The following is a 16100-nucleotide window of genomic DNA, read 5'->3' on the forward strand; positions in this document are numbered from 1 at the left end:
CAATAAAGTAAAATAAAATCTGTCTTAATTTTCGTACTCAAAGCATTATCTAAAACTCAGCAGCAACATAATTGCCTAGAGATCCATTATAAAAGCAGAACCTCAGCCCCCCAGTTCCAGAACTATGCAAGTTAGAATCCATGATTTAACAAGATCCCTAGGTGATATGCAGGAGAAACATCTACTCCCAGATCCCATCTCACTGTATATCCAATATAATGTCTTTTTCATTTAAAAAAAAAAAAAATCTATGACTTAAATCCCCGCATCCAACAACAGGTAAGCAGCCAAGCAGTCCAGTGCACCCTGCTGATGGCTGATGTCAGCAACCTTGGCCTCTGGACACCAGCTGCAGTTTCCCCTGGTCTCCGAGTAAGTGGTGCATACCTTCGTTGCACTGCAACCCCCTCCAGCCTGTGGCACAGGAGCAGCCATAGGGGTCTGGGAGACAGAACACATAGGACTTGCATCCCTCTGGTCCACTACAGCTTTCTTTACAGGTCCTGCCAAATGTGTGTGGCTCACACGCTGTGGGAGGAAACGACACAGAGGCTGAATCAGAATCAAATCGTAAGCCCTTGGGAGGCTGGACTCCACTTTTATCAAGTTTCTCCTAGACAGGGGGATTTTAATCTGAAGGCTGGCAGACAGAGGGCCATGCCTTCCTTTATGATCCACTTTAAAGAAAACAAAACTGCCTCCCAAATAGGCCACCACTAGGTTTCATGGGTTATAAACCTTGACTGTAGACCCACAAATTAGTGTTTTTGTTATAACTTTCCAGTAACATTGCAGTAAAAAACAAAACAAAACAAAAAGCCTTTAGAAAAGGTGTCTAATCCACACAGAGGTGGTACCATGGACCCAAGGGGAGCCATTTGACTTCCTTCTCATCTGTGTTCAAGCTGTTTATCAGGTATATTCTTACCTTTCTCACACGTCCTCCCCATAAACCCAGGAGGGCAAATGCATTCTCCAGTATCTTCATGGCAGACACCATTGTTCTTACAAGTCGTACAAGGACGGTTACAGTCGGGCCCCCACTTCTGAGCTTCACATCCTATTGTTAAAAAAACAAAACAAGGAGACATGGGGTGGAAAGCAGATTCCCTCAATGAACTGTTACTGAGCAACTAAAACAGGGCACTTATTTTAGCAGGCTATGAAAATGAAGACAAAATACAGCCTTGTCACTCTAAAAGCAAATAGTACACTATTTGAAATATTAGAATAATAGAAGCAGAGACAAGAAGTACCAAACCCTGCCTTGCCACCATAAAAGTACATGTGAGGGCAGGACATAACTTGGGAGTACAGGACCACATAAGCAGCGAGAAAGATGAGGCTAGAGAATGCGATCCAGGCTGAGGCATTCGGAAGGAGGAGGCTTAGGCATGCCCCTGCTATGGTCCTAGACTGAAGCATTTTTAAAACAGATACTTTGATCAATGGCGTCTCTATCACCAAGGAACCTGACAGAAACAAACCTCAGACCCACAGCCAGCAAGCCCGCACATCAACTCAGCCTGCAGTAGGTGAGGAGGACTCAGGCTTAAGAAAGGGATAGCCAACTGGGGGAACTATTTCCACTAGGAAGTATGTAAGAAAGAAGTGAAGCAAAAAGCGAGATGTGCAAAATTCAGCTCAAGGCAGTAAAATGCTTCCTAGTTCATCTTTCCTAGTTGCTTTCAATACTTGGTGGTTTTAGATTGTTAATTAGACTCAAAATAACTTCAAATATACAGAAAACCCAGGAGTGCTGGTATGGCTCTTTATGGTTGAAATTTTGGCTTGATTTTTTTATCTATAGGGAACTAGTGTCGTTGTCCCCAGACGTAGTCTCCTAGTGCTTGGATACGTGCCTGCAGCTGATGTAACCCCAAACTCTCTTTGGCAAGAACTCCTAGCTATCAGTATTTTCTCTAAAAATAATAAGGAAAATTATCAACACATACCAGCCTCACTTAACAGATAGTTACAAGATGTCTGAAAGCTAATAGTTACATTTCTTGGTATATAACAGAAAAAATTCTACATAATTAGTGTGAGCCAGGCTACTAGGCTCTCACACACAATAAAGTCAGATAATTTAAGTGAAACAGGCTCTTCGTCCATGAAATTGTTCTCCAGCCTAGTGTGTGCCTGTAGACATAGCCCAGCCTCATTCCCAATCCTAGGAAGAAGAATAAAACTCTAAAAGATAACAGGGGTGATCTCTTAGGGTAGAGAAGTTAAGAGTTTGTTGATAATCAAATAATATCCACTTGTGTGACTTCATTTTTTCTTACAACTTTATTTAAAGAAGAGAGATACATGTACAGATTTTTAAAAGCATTTTGGAAATTCTTTAGAGATTTGATAGCATGCATTGAAATCCCACTAGTTACCATAAGCATAAAGTACATGCGGAACAGAACGTAACATGGAAACAGTCAGAGTTTTCTTAGTGTGTATAGACTAAACATAATGATCTTTGAATACCAAAAATTGCCACAAGGCTATATTCCTAGTTCACGGATTATTAATGATTTAAAGTCTAGGTGTACCACACTCTGAGAGGGTGCAAAACTCTTTTTTTTTTTTCCTAAGAAGGACTGAGGCTTTCACTATTTGGCCTTTGTTTTTCTTGAGCTTCATATGGCCTGCGAGTTGTTTCTGGGGTGTTCAGAGCTTTCTGGGGTTAGTACCCAATTAACAGTGTAGCTTCATTTTTAAGCCTCGTGATGCTGTATTTTTTTGAAGCCATGGAATGCAGAGGAAAATACAAGCCTATATTGTAAGAAATCTTTTGTCATGAAAAAAAATATTGAAAAGCAATCTATAAACATACCAGTGGGGCTTCTAAGACAAAATATTAAAGTACCATCTTTCCTATGCTTTGCTTCATACAGAAGAGATGGCCTTGTGCCTCCAGCTTCCCTCAATAAACATCAAGTAATTCATAATTGGGGAGCTGTTGTTAAACAGGTGAGCATAGCTCCACTCAAACTTCCTTTGAATGACTTTAGACACTACTGAGATTCTCAAATAGCTTTGTTAAATATGCCAAAACAGGCAACACCATATACTCCAACCTGAAAACAATACAGGGGGTGAGGGGATCTTTTGCTTTATAGGAAAAGGCCCAATGAGTTCCAAATTCTAATCTCTATTCATGTTTTTGACATATTCAAAAGCTGTCAACTGGATATGGTAGCTCTGCTCTGTAAACCTAGTACTTGGGATCTAAATTAGGAGACTTTCATGATATACTAGTTCAAATGTTTAAAGATTTTAAACGTTTTCCAGATGACAATGTGATATATTAAATAAAATTTTGGTTCCTACACTTGTTTCCTGGCACACTGTTCCCAAAACCCTCAAAGTAATAAACAGCTATTGTATGCTAATGAGAATAGTTTTTGAATGATAATTATGGTGGTAAAGGGGCCCTTAAGTAACTTCATGATAAGGGTCACCAGAAACACCCAAGGAGACTTGGAGACCTGACATTAGTCTCACCTCTAATCTCTAAGGATGACTAAGGGCTGAAAGGATGGCTAATGACTGAACAGCACTGAGGGAGCTTCTGAATTAGCAGGCTCCTAAATAGTGCCTGGAAGTACTACCTCCCCCAGCTCTGCACCTTGTCCTGCGTACCTTTGTCCTGTGGCTGTTAACCTGGATCCTCTTTGATATTCTCTATAATAAACCCACATTATTTCTCTGAGTTCTGAGAAACGACCTAACGGTTCAACACAAAGCAAAGAATGGAAGCTTGAGAAGCCTTGGTTTATAATCATTCTGTCAGGAACAGGACGTGACCAGCAGTTCTCAACTTGCAAGCAAAATAAGGACAATTTTATGTAACAGAGCCCTTACCCGTGGGGTCTGACCCTGTCTCCAGGTGGAGGCAGAACTGAGTTAAACTTTAAGATTAATTAGTATAAATTAATTAATAATTAAAAAGATATCCAGGAGATGTCTTCTGGAAAATCACTTGGTGTTGGGGAATCTATACACTAGTGCCAGAAATTATGGGTTCAAGTGAGAGTTAAGAGTAGGAAAACCCAGCTAATACAACCACTCTGGAAATCTGTCTGGCGATACCTCAGAAAATTGGATATAGTACTACCTGAAGACCCAGCTATTCCACTTCTGGGCATATACCCCAGAGACACTTTAATACACAACAAAGATATATGCACCACAATGTTCATAGCGGCTCTATTTATAATAGCCAGAAGCTGGAAGGAACCCAGATGTCCTTCAGAAGACGAATGGATACAAAAATTGTGGTACATATACACAATGGAATACTACTCAGCCACCAGAAACAATGACTTAACCAAATTCTTAAGAAAATGGCTGCATCTAGAGAAGATCATCCTGAGTGAGATAACCCAGTCACAAAAGAACAGACATAATATGCAGTCACTGATAGTGGGATGCTAACCCCAGAGGCTTGCACTCCCCCAGAAACAACTCACAGACTGTATGAAGTCCAAGAAATAAAGAAAACAAAAAAATATACATATATTCACAAAACAAGAAGACTTTGACTATTTCCATGTTGCGTTTTGTTTTGCATGTACTTTACGCTTATTGCAACTAGTAGGTTTTCAATGCATACTGTCAAGCCCTTGAAAAAAATCAAGTACTGACTAAAAAATATATTCACATGGTTTTATGTAAAATTTATTTTAATGTCTGAAAAAACAGTACTGACAAAAATGTATAATTTTAAGCAAAAAATGTTTAAAATCTGTACATTTATCTTTGTTTTGCAAAATAAAGTCGTTTAAAATATAAAAAAAGAAAAAAAAAAAAAAAAGAGTAGGAAAACCCTTCTGTTTATTCCCAATCTCAAGCAAGCAGGCATCAGTCTGATGGTTCTGCTCTAAAACAGCTGAACACTACAGATCTATAGACTTCCTTTAGAGATGGGCTTTAAGTAAACACTGCACAAGAAAGCAAGTTTTGGGAATAGGAGCAAATTTTTCTTGAGTCAAGTTCAAATAATCCTGCCCATATTATACTTTACTTTATATCTCTTTAAGTGTATTGGGGAATAAACTAAGTTAACCACACCATTCTATTTCTACCATTCTATTATAATGTTGAACTATCTAATTATATACATACCTGCTCTGACTGGGAATTACCCAAGGGATGTGCTTTATTGTGCTATCCTCTGTCTTTAACACCCACACAATGCTATTCAAGACAGTTAATGATTTCCTTTTTATTGGATATTCTCTGTATTTACATTTCAATACAGTGAACTGCAGAGATTTAGGCCTGAAGGCCTGAGTGATTAATGGCACAGATCAAACTTGGCTGAAGGAAATTTGAGGCAAATCTTTTGCTTTCTATAAGTCAATTGCCCCATAAAAATTACTAATGCTGGCTCTTTCCACCTTGATGATTATCTTATAGTGGAGAAAGACATTTTTCCAAGGTCTAACTCTTGCAGTTATCAAACCTAACAATAAAGGTCACACTAGAGAGTTAAATGCTCTAGAGTGCATGGCACTTGAAAGAAATTTTGTTTACCTAGAAGCCCAGATGACCCACTCCTCCTGTAATAGTCACTTCCCAGTATCCAGAGAGACTGTACTTCTCAGTTCAATTCTGCTTTCTCTTGGGGATGGCCCTGCAATACAACTATGGCCTCTGTTTCATGGCTCTACTCTTGCGTGTGGCTTCCTGGTTTAGGCTGGGTGACATCCACGTTGTTAGACCAAACTAATTCTTTCTACTGGAAATGTAAAACACATAGGTAAAGGATGGTGTACCTTACCCATGGTAACAACAACCTCCTGAATGAGAAGTATAGACCATTTAGTCCAACCCACTACTTCTGAACTCCACACCTTCTCTAGACCATACAGTCTGCAACTTGCTTGTTGACCTTCCTATCAAATTGTCAAGAGTGCTTAGTATCCTGCCTGCTACCCCTTCATCTTGCTTGTGTAGCACCGCGGGCTACCATAACTTGACACTATAAATTCTAACAACTCCATCAGTGTAGAACAGTGGCCTCTCAGTCACTTACTCCGGACAATCAGCCTGGTGAAGGCAGAGGTGAACAGGTTTCCTCCTATGTACCTGGCGGAGTACACACCGGCATCCTGGGGCTGAGCGTGAGGCAGGTGCACTTCTAAAATATCAGGAACCTCATGCCGGGGCACTGAATGGATGAAGGAACCTGTTGAGGGAAAAAAGTGGAGGGAAAAAAGTTTGTGCCCAAACACACCTATATGTTTGTTCTTATAACCAAACAACCTCAGGGTCAGACAGTCTTGCAACTGAACCTGGTTGGATTTAAGACTCTATTTATATGTCATTATCAGGTTTCATTATACTTTACATGTGTGTGCATGTATGTGCATTCCTTTTTGTCTAGTCCCTTCCTCACTTTGGTTGATTAAATAACCAACACCTTGTCTAAGAGTGTTGGGATTCTGTAAACCCCACCCCTCAGTTACCTAGCAGCAGCCAGGTATACCCCACCCCTCAATTACCCTGCAGTGGCCAGGTATGCTCTGCCCCAGTGACCTGACACTATAAAAGGAGCTGCTTGACCCCTCCTCTCTCTCTTGCTCTTGTGCTCTTGCAGCCTTGCTCTCCCACTCCTACCCCTTCACTTCCCTTTCCCTTCCCTCCTCTCTCCCACGTGCTCATGGCCGGTCTCTACTCCTCTACTCACTCTCTCTCTCTCTGTCTCTCTCTCTCTTTCTGTCTCTCTGTCTCTCTGTCTCTCTCTCTCTGTCTCTCTCTGTCTCTCTGTCTCTCTCTCTCTCTCTCTCTCTCTCTCTCTCTCTCTCTCTATCTCTATCTCTCTCTCTGCCTCTACCACCCTCTTAACTCTCCCATGACTTGAATAAACTCTATTCTGTACTATACCATTGTGTGGCTGGTCCCTCAGGGGGAAGGGGTTCCCAACATGGACCCCCCCAGAGGCATTCCCTTGCCCTTAGGCCTCGCCACACCTCCATGGGCCATATGCCCCCCACTCTCTTCATCCTTCCCCTAACATTGGTGCTGTGACTCGGATTGTCATCTTTTCACAATATTGGTGCCCCATGACTTTTCCTTTCAGTGACTTTTCCTTTCATTGGTGCCCCGTCATCTTTTCCTTACAAAGAGGGCTTCTGTTACACAGAGAATTTGACAAGCTTGTGTCATGGCAGCTCTTTAGACAACTACCCTAGAAATTGCAATACAATAATATCCAGTGTGCTAGTTATAACCCAATATCTCGCAGATGGAAACAACAGAAGGAGACGAAATAGACTCACCATTTTTGTAAATCACTGCATCTTCTTCTTTAATTAACACCTTTTTGAAAGATATATTCACATTATCTCCCCTGTCCACGGTCATAGTTAAGGTCGCAGGTAAGAAGGAAGCTTTTAAAAGAGAAAAATGATAAATAAATAAATTGATAGATAGATAGATAGATAGATAGATGATAGAAAATCACATATTTTTCTCTAATTAACACTAAAACTCCAGGGGATGAGACCCAATCACTACCTGGGGTTTTTAATATGAAGAACAATAGTGCATAAGAGATTGTATGAGCCTTTTAAAGAATCTAACAAAAGAAATAGTCCTTTCATTTATAATACACACACACACACAATATTTATAATAGTTCTATTCTGTAAATTGCTTGGGAAATGGGGACATTATGATGATTGGTACCTGCCATTACACTATATTCTGATATTAATTATAAACTATATTAACTATAAATCTGCTACCCTTCCCCAATCCCTACTGTGTTTACTCAAAATGCAAAAGTATTCTAATGAAATATGAGTCCTCAACATAGAAAACAGTGCCGGTTGCCTACTCGCTTTTCTTTCGGCCTTTCTATGTGGCAGTGACTGTGGCTTTTAAAAAGTGTAACTGCTTTAGAACAAACAAAGACAATGAGCAGCATGCTGCACTTGTTCCTGTGGTAAAGACTAAATATTGAAAAGGATAGATGCTAATGCTTTACCCTCTAGCTTTAGTTAACATGTATGGGTGGATTCATTGCAGAACTGGCCAGTACTGAGGGAGAAATAAAGTATTCTGTATTTGACTTATGGTACTATCCATGACTGCAAACTCTGCCTCTGTGTCAAGCTTGAAACACAACATTGCCCCATTGCTTGGGTTTACTAAAGAAGATGTGCGAATGAAAGTATCTAACAGCCTTCCAGAACTGAGTCTAGTTCAGAAAGGGTCTGAATCCCTTTAATGTACACCATAACAGACAGAGAATGGCATTCTGTGGAATAAGGTAAGGGACTGTCCTTAGGTAGTGTTAGATCAGGAGATGATGGATATCAATGGAAGACAAAAAGAGAGAGCAGATGAGGACAGAGAAAACTGTGGCACAAAAAATACAGATAAAGTGACAGAAGATATACAAATATGTGTAAAAAGATAGGGAAGGAATATTTATGTGTGTGTGTGTGTGTGTGCACTGTTTTCATAACTGTACATGAAACAAAATGAACACATCATCTTGAGAATAAAGCAAGAGGAAAATACGTATTAAACTAACAAATAAACACTAATCTTGTGGTACTTGCATGGGAAAAATATTTGCAATGCCAGAGTATTTGAGGATCAAGATAGTCTCTGTGTGGTGAGACAGAGCCACCTAGTAAAATCGTATTAGAACATCTCATGCATGTGTCTAGTTTATGTACTAGCATGAGCCCTACAAAACCCATGAAACAAAACAGTAACAGTAAGAGCAGGAAACTGACAGGTCTCCAAGCAGAGTGGCTACTTTCTGAAACCAACTGAACAGGCAGAGCAGCAACTACCAAGGAAAAATACAGACAGCTTGAATGATACCACTAAAGACTTCAGAACCAAGTCCCCAATTGTGTGAATGCTACAGAGCACACTACATAAATAAGAGACTCTCTGATAAGAAAGCACCTAAGTCAGAAACCAACAGCAGGCCACCTTGCATTTAATGGCAAAACAGCATTTAAGTTTTGGTCCAGGACCAAGTCTTAAACGAAATCAGAGAGGCTCCCCTAAGGACCTGTCGATGACTCAGTTGGTCAGTGTCTTAATTCTCCCCTTATCCTTGTCTTTTTGATGGGGGCTGGCTTGTAAGACTCTCAAGTGCTTTGTGTATCTCTCTGGCTTAGACAGCGACCATGCTGTGGTGCTTTAAATATGCTTGTCCCAGAGAGTGGCACTATTAAAAAGTATGGCCTTGCTGGAAGAGGTGTGTCACTGTGATCATGGGCAATGAGACCCACATGGGAACCAGTCGTCTCTTAGTGGCCTTCAGATGAAGATGGAGAACTCTCAGCTCCTGAATCATGCCTGCCTGGACACTGCTATGTTCCCATCTTGATAACCATGGACTGAACCTCTGAACCTGTGAGCCAGCCCCAATTAAATGTTGTCTGTGGAAGAGTTGCCTTGGTCATGGTGTCTGTTCACAGCAGTAAAACCCTGAGTAAGATACTTGTGAAAGTAGGGAGTGTCTCTGAACCACACTGAGAAAGGCTTTGGTGTTGCTTTGGGGGTTAGGGGGAGCTATGTGCTGTGGCTGCTAACTGAAGAAAAGTTTCCTGTCTGGTCTTCTCTGTATGGTCAGGAAAGTGGGTGTCTTTGATGCATTGGTGCCCAGGTCAAGCATGGAGGGAGCAAAGTACAGAGCAAGGAATAGAAAAGCAGTGTGAACACTGGAAACACATAGCCTCAGGCACAAATTCATCCTCTAACAGTCACCAAACTCCTCTGCAAATTCCAGCTGCCTCATCTATAAATCGGAAATGAAATCTACCATGAAGGTTAGGAAGCAGTAGGGGCTAAGCCTCAAGGTACCCATGATGCCTGTGCCAATTATCAATAAATGACATCACTGGGATGATGAGTCTGTAATGTGCGTGTGATGCAGGAACTGAAATGGGTCACCATGCAGAGAAGGGAAGCAGGGTCAGGGGACATGGGTACAGATGGGAAGCATTAGAGCATTCCTTGTCATCTTGACAATTTAGCCACCCTAACACACCAAGTTCTCCCTGGCTGTGAGAGACTCCTGTGAGAACATTTCTGATCATTTCATCTTTGTGACTTTCTCTGCAGTTTGTTTATGTTTTCTCCCCTTTGTGTGGAGATTGTTTAGCTGAGCGTGGGACTTTGCAGGGAGCATTGTATTCAGAAAGGAACTCAGAATCCTCATAGGCTCAATTCCAATGTAGCTTTTTCCCCACTCCTCTTTATTATTTCAGACTTGGTCTCTTAGCTCCCTATTTCCTCAGGGGCAGCTTCACACCAAAGGTCTGCGTCTGTCTGCCTGCATGAATGTCTCCAAGCTGGTCATTCTTTGCCAACTACCAGCAAGAAAGTAAGATTGTGTCCTAAACTTTAGGTTTCCTAAAGTATAAGAGCTTGTTACATATTCAGTACGCACTTATCAAGGCCACATGACTTGCCTGGATCATCAGAACAAGCACCATTTAATAATATTGTGGGCCAAACACTGATCTAAAAACATTATAAGAATTTGTTTTTCATAATATCCCTATGACATAAGCACTTCCATTATCCCCATTTTACAAATGAAACTGAGGTTCAGAGAGTTTAAGTAACTTGGCTCAAGGTCCCACAAAAATTCCAGGAAAGCCAGGTTTTTTTTTCACCCTCTTGTTTTGTTTTGCTTTGCTTTGCTTTGCTTTGCTTTGCTTTGCTTTGCGTTGCATTGCTTGCTTGCTTTAATGACGGGGCTGTGGTGGTTTGAATAGGAATGCCTCCTATAGACTCAAGTATTTGAACGCTTGGCCTATAGGAAGTTGAATTATTAGAAGGCGTGGCCTTTTGGGAGAAAGTGTGTCTCTGGTGGAGGTAGAGGAGGGAGGTAGTCTTTGGTCCCAGAAGCTCAAATCAGTCTCCTGCTGCTTTCAGATCAAAAGGCGGAACTCTCAGCTGCTTCTCACTCACCTTCCATGCTGGCTGCCCTGTTTCCCCGCCATGATGAAGATGGACTAAACCTGTGAACTGTAAGTCAGCCACAATTAAGTCTTTTCTTTTATAGGAGTTGCTGTGGTCATGGAGTCTCTTCACAGTAGGGAAACCCTAAGACAGGAGCTCACAGGTTATATATTAGTGTTCACAAAACTTCTCAGTCCAACTACTTCACTTTATAAATGAGCTTGCTGAGCCCTATACTGGAGGATGACATGCATAAGGTCATCATTTGAATGGAAAACTAAGAGCATCCTCAGGTTTCTTACTGGCTCTGCACCCACCCCACCTCCAGATTTGAGATTGCAAGCATGCATTTTTTTTACAAGAATTCTGGGATCAAATTCAAGTCCCTGTAATCACAGGCAAGCACGTTGCTGACTGAGCTTTCACCTTAGCCCTCCCAAGATACTTTACTATGGAGCATAAGGACAGTAGCATAAAGAAAGTCTTATGATAGCACAATCCAGATTGCTTTCTCTCCGACACGCCCCCCCACCCCCCGCCACTGAGTGACCAATAGGAAAGACAGACCAATATGTCTAAGATGTTCTTACTGTCCAAATAGAGGTGGAAATGTGTCACCTTTATGCCTATTTTGTATGTGCCTGCACAATTAGGACACACCCTAAAATCCTGAGTAGGAAAACTAATTCCTGGGTGTGGTGGTTTTTGTATTCGGGAGGGTGAAGAAGAAAGATTGCCAAGAGTTTGTAGCCAGCCAGGGCTACATAGACATTGTCTCAAAACAAACCGTTGCAGGATATTTGGCCACAGTGTGACCTCCAAGATTTTTTTTTTCAGGAAGAAAGCTGTTTCTAGTTGTCCTGTGGCTTAGCCTTAGTGTATGTCTTTAATCCCCCTGGCTGGAATACAGACACTCCCTTAGAACACACTTTAAATCTGAAACAATGGAGGTAAAGTTAGTTTTTAGAAAGAAGCACCCATATTTGAAAGATGTCTAATTGAGTGTCAGACAAACTGACAAATCAGAGGAAGATTTGACAGAATAGGATCTGCCCAACTCTCTTGAGAAGAGAGAGGAAAGGGAAGCTACTCAAGGGAACAGTGCAGGGAGAGAGTGGAAGAGGCAGCTTTACTGTGACCATTGTACAGAGACAGGTTGAAGAGAGAGAACAAGCTAGACACAGGTGAAGACAGAAAGAGCCAGAGAATGAGAAGGAGCCAGATCAGAATAGATTGCTAGAGTTAGTTTGAGACCAAGTAGAGCAATTCAGGAGTAGCTCAGAGAAAGAAACCAGATTGAGTCAGTCAGCTTGGAAAGGATTTTGAGTCAGAACAGCTGAATTGAACCAGCCAGCCAAAGCTCAGAAAGTAGAAAGGGTTAGCTTATTCAGCAGTGAGTTTCAGAGGCTGGAAACATTCTAGACCTAGATTAGAGTGTATGGAAGCCAGAAGCTCTGAGGACTAAACAGATTGAGAGTGAACGCCTCAGAGATACCAACCACCCAGGTGGGAAAAAGCTACTTTTATAACAAACAAAACACCAAAATAACCAACCAAACAACAACAATGAACCTATGAAATTACTACTTTCCAATGTGCTGTAACAGCAATTCACACTTGACCGTGCTAGTCACTTCAAAGCACCTCATTTGATTTTCAGAAGCACCTGGAAACCATCTTCATCCTCCTTGATGTTCAAATAAGGAATACCTATGGTTGAACCTGTCCTGACCCGCACGCCTGGACTTAGACCACCCGCTGTCTTCCACTGTCACATTTCTACTCCTCTGCTCTGGATCCTGTTAGGCCTTCACTACAGACCTCATACTTTCAAAGCCAGTGCTCAGAACCGAAGAGAGAACTGTTAACACCGAGACTGCTGTACAAAGGCCTGACCACAATTTCCGAACTAGGGATCATGAAATCCCATTTCTAGTGTTTATAAGCAGCTTATTTTGAATGAAGTTACTTTATACAAGTGTTATATAAATCAGTGTGCTCCTGAGATCAAACTACATATATACATAGAGACAAACAGACAGACAGACATGTACATATGGTCATAATCTTATTTAAAAATCAACATAACTATGTAGGTGCTGTTATACCCATTTCACAGATAGGGAGAAATGAGACCAACAAAAGTTAACTAACTTGTTTCAAACTGTACAGCCAGTGAATGATAAAGAATTCAAACTTGCAGGATATAAGTGTAAAAGCCACCCCATCTTACTGTTGCTTGCCATCCAAACCTGCCTTGTCTCATTTAACTGAACTTAAAATATCCTGTACCCCTGGGAGCCAGGTTCATGGTCTAGATGGCTCGTTAGTGATAGTTTCTAACTCCCAAAACTCTGTTCAATATCCTCTACATACTCCCCATTCATATTTCATCAAGAGTGACCTCAAGACAGCCCCAAGAGGGAATGTTGACACTTTACACTCTAAGCAAATGGGGCACAAATCTCAGATCATCATCATTAGGAATGTTGGAAACTCAGCAAATGACACAGGCTTTACACAAATCAAACCCATATGACATGTGAAAAATAACAGAGCTGCCCATCAGCCGTGATAGCTTTGGCACACCTCATATCCCTTTGTTCAGCCTCTGCTCCCCCTGTGGAGATCTGCAATCCTGGGAATGTCTGCCCTGTGCTTTTTCCACTTGCCCTGATGTCATTTAAAGGTGAACAGTATAGTTTTGCTTTTTAAAAAGAAAAAACCCCTTTGTCTGAGAGGAACAGAGATTTTTATCATTTTTGACCTTAAACGGAGCTTTCTGCCTCTAAATATTTTACTTAGTGAACTTAGCAAATCAAACATATGATTTCAGGTGGATGTCAGACAGGGGCTGACTCTAACTGCTCACTACTCAAAGGGCAGTCTGTGGTAGAGTGGGCACTTGTCTCCAGGCCCTCTGATTCCAGCACAGGAGTCTCAGGGCTTGCTCAGCAAACTTCTGAGTCATAGTCTCCATTTAGAAAGAGCCACAGGTGGCTTATATACACGCCAAGGAACTAAAAGGCCCTGCAAGAGCACATGAGATGGCTCAGCAAGTAAAGGCAATTGCTACCAAGTTTGGCCACCTGAGTTGGATCCCTGTGCAGATCAAATGTGGAAAGGAAATGCAAAGTTGTCCTCTGACCTCTACACATATGCTGCATGGTCACACACACACACACACACACACACACACACACACACACACACACACACACACGCATACCACTCAAAACTAGCAGAAATAAATCTCTGAGAGTAAGAACACTTGTTCTAGCAGAGGACATGGGTTCAGTTCATTGCATTTCCATGGTGGCTCACAACTGTTTGTAACTCTAGTCCCAGAGAATCTAACACCCTCTTCTGGTTTCTGAAGGAAGCAGGCACCCATATGGTGTACAGTCATACATGTAGCAAAATATGTATAACATGTAGCACATAAAAAAAACTTTTAAAAGAAAAAAATGGAATTAAAAATTAAGATAAAAAATATTTAAAATTAAAAAATAAAAACACTAACAATCTCACGATTCTGTTAAGTGGCAGCCCTTGAGCCTTGTGCTTAGTCAACAAAAACTTTATAAGGATGTCTTTATTTGAGCCACTAACCATTCCAAGAAGGCAGCTGAAGGTAGTCAGGGGTCAGATCACTCCTTTGAGATCAAGGCAAGGTCATCACAGCATGAAATCTGTGCCTTCCTCACAGAAGACAGCATCAAATATGCCAGACGTCTATCTACCTGCCATCTCTGTGTCCAGGAGCCTCAGAGCACATCACTAAATAATGTTTGCGTGCCTTATACTCCAAGTATCATCATACTGAGACTTTAATTCCATTATATATACTCCATGGAGCAAGGTACAGAGATACAATCCCTCTCTCTCTCTCTCTCTCTCTCTCTCTCTCTCTCTCTCTCCTCTCTCCCCCTCTCTCCCTCTCTCTCTCTCTCTGTCTCTCTGTCTCTCTCTCTCTCCCCTCTCTCCCCCTCTCCCCCCCCCTCTGTCTCTGTTTCTCTCTCTTCTCTCTCTCTGTCTGTCTGTTTCTCTCTCTATCTCTCACTGTCTCTCTCTCTCTGTCTCTGTCTCTCTCTCCCCACCCCCTTCTGTGTCCCCCATCTCTTTTAGAGGCGAATTCAAAATTCTACTTCGGCATTCTAATATTTTTTGAATGGAGCCTGGCTGTTCAACCACCAAAAGGGAAGCATGGTCCCCTTCCCAGAATGGTAGCTGACAAAGAGGGTCACAGGTCCTCATTCTTCTCTAAAACCGTGCTCTTTGTCATATGAGTTTGTAGAAACCCTCGCTCAGATTCTAAGCTCAGATATTTGACCTCTTTCGGGCAATAAAATGGCGCGTTAGTAATAGCATGCAGATCCCAGTTTAGAGTTCAAGAAGTCTCAAGTTTGCATTTGTTCTCTTCTTCCTCTTTCATCTCCGTGAGAACATACCTGGGTTAGCCTGCGACAACAATAAACATACTGAACTGAGCCAAGTTCCTCCAGCCAAGGTCAGTCCAATAAATCTATAGCTAATAAACACTACATAGTTTTTAAGCCCAATTTTTTGAACTATAAATGTTTATAGTTGTGTGCCTATTTATGTTTATGTTACATAATATTTTGTTCAAATATTTAATTGAATAAATCAATAATGGTTAGTAATGATTATATTATATAATTGTTTTGTTTAACTATATTACACCAACAATAAATTATATCAAATACATAGTAATAATAAATAAATAATTGTTTAAAATAAAAACATCATTGATACAAGAAACCAATTAAGCATGCACCCAGAGCTGGGGCCATCCCACTGCCATTGGGACCCACAACCTGCCCTCAGAGAGTAAGCACCCAGGAGCGCTCTCACTCCTAAGCCTACAGGTGAGACCTCACTTTGTCTCCACTGACTGTCCAAAGAGAAACCCTCCAAGAACTCACAGGGCACAGGAATCACGGTGCTGCCTAGGACAGGACCCTTCCCGTTTCCATCTGCACCCAGAGCTGGAGCCTTCCCACTGCCATCAGGACCAACAACCTACATGCAGAGAGCTGATCACCCAGGAGCACCTTCACTCCTAAGCCAACTGCCCACTGGCCTACAGGAGGGACAAGCTCCAGTAAGAAACAACAAGGTTCACCTAGCATCAC

At 41.5% G+C, this 16100-nt stretch overlaps 1 protein-coding gene across 2 annotated transcripts in view; it reads right to left on the reverse strand.

Moving 5' to 3' along the window:
- Positions 1–16100, reverse strand: part of TEK (TEK receptor tyrosine kinase) — a 116246-nt gene that overhangs the window by 56739 nt on the left and 43407 nt on the right. For both annotated transcript variants that reach the window (XM_080920571.1, XM_080920570.1), the window contains exons 3-6: positions 7284–7394; positions 6038–6190; positions 929–1060; positions 388–528 (exon numbers count right to left, since the gene is read on the reverse strand). In XM_080920571.1, the coding sequence (XP_080776697.1) occupies positions 388–528; positions 929–1060; positions 6038–6190; positions 7284–7394 (537 nt within the window). The remainder of the gene's footprint in view (positions 1–387; positions 529–928; positions 1061–6037; positions 6191–7283; positions 7395–16100) is intronic.

This window comes from Micromys minutus, assembly GCF_963924665.1.
Source record: "Micromys minutus genome assembly, chromosome: 9".
NCBI lineage: Eukaryota > Metazoa > Chordata > Mammalia > Rodentia > Muridae > Micromys > Micromys minutus.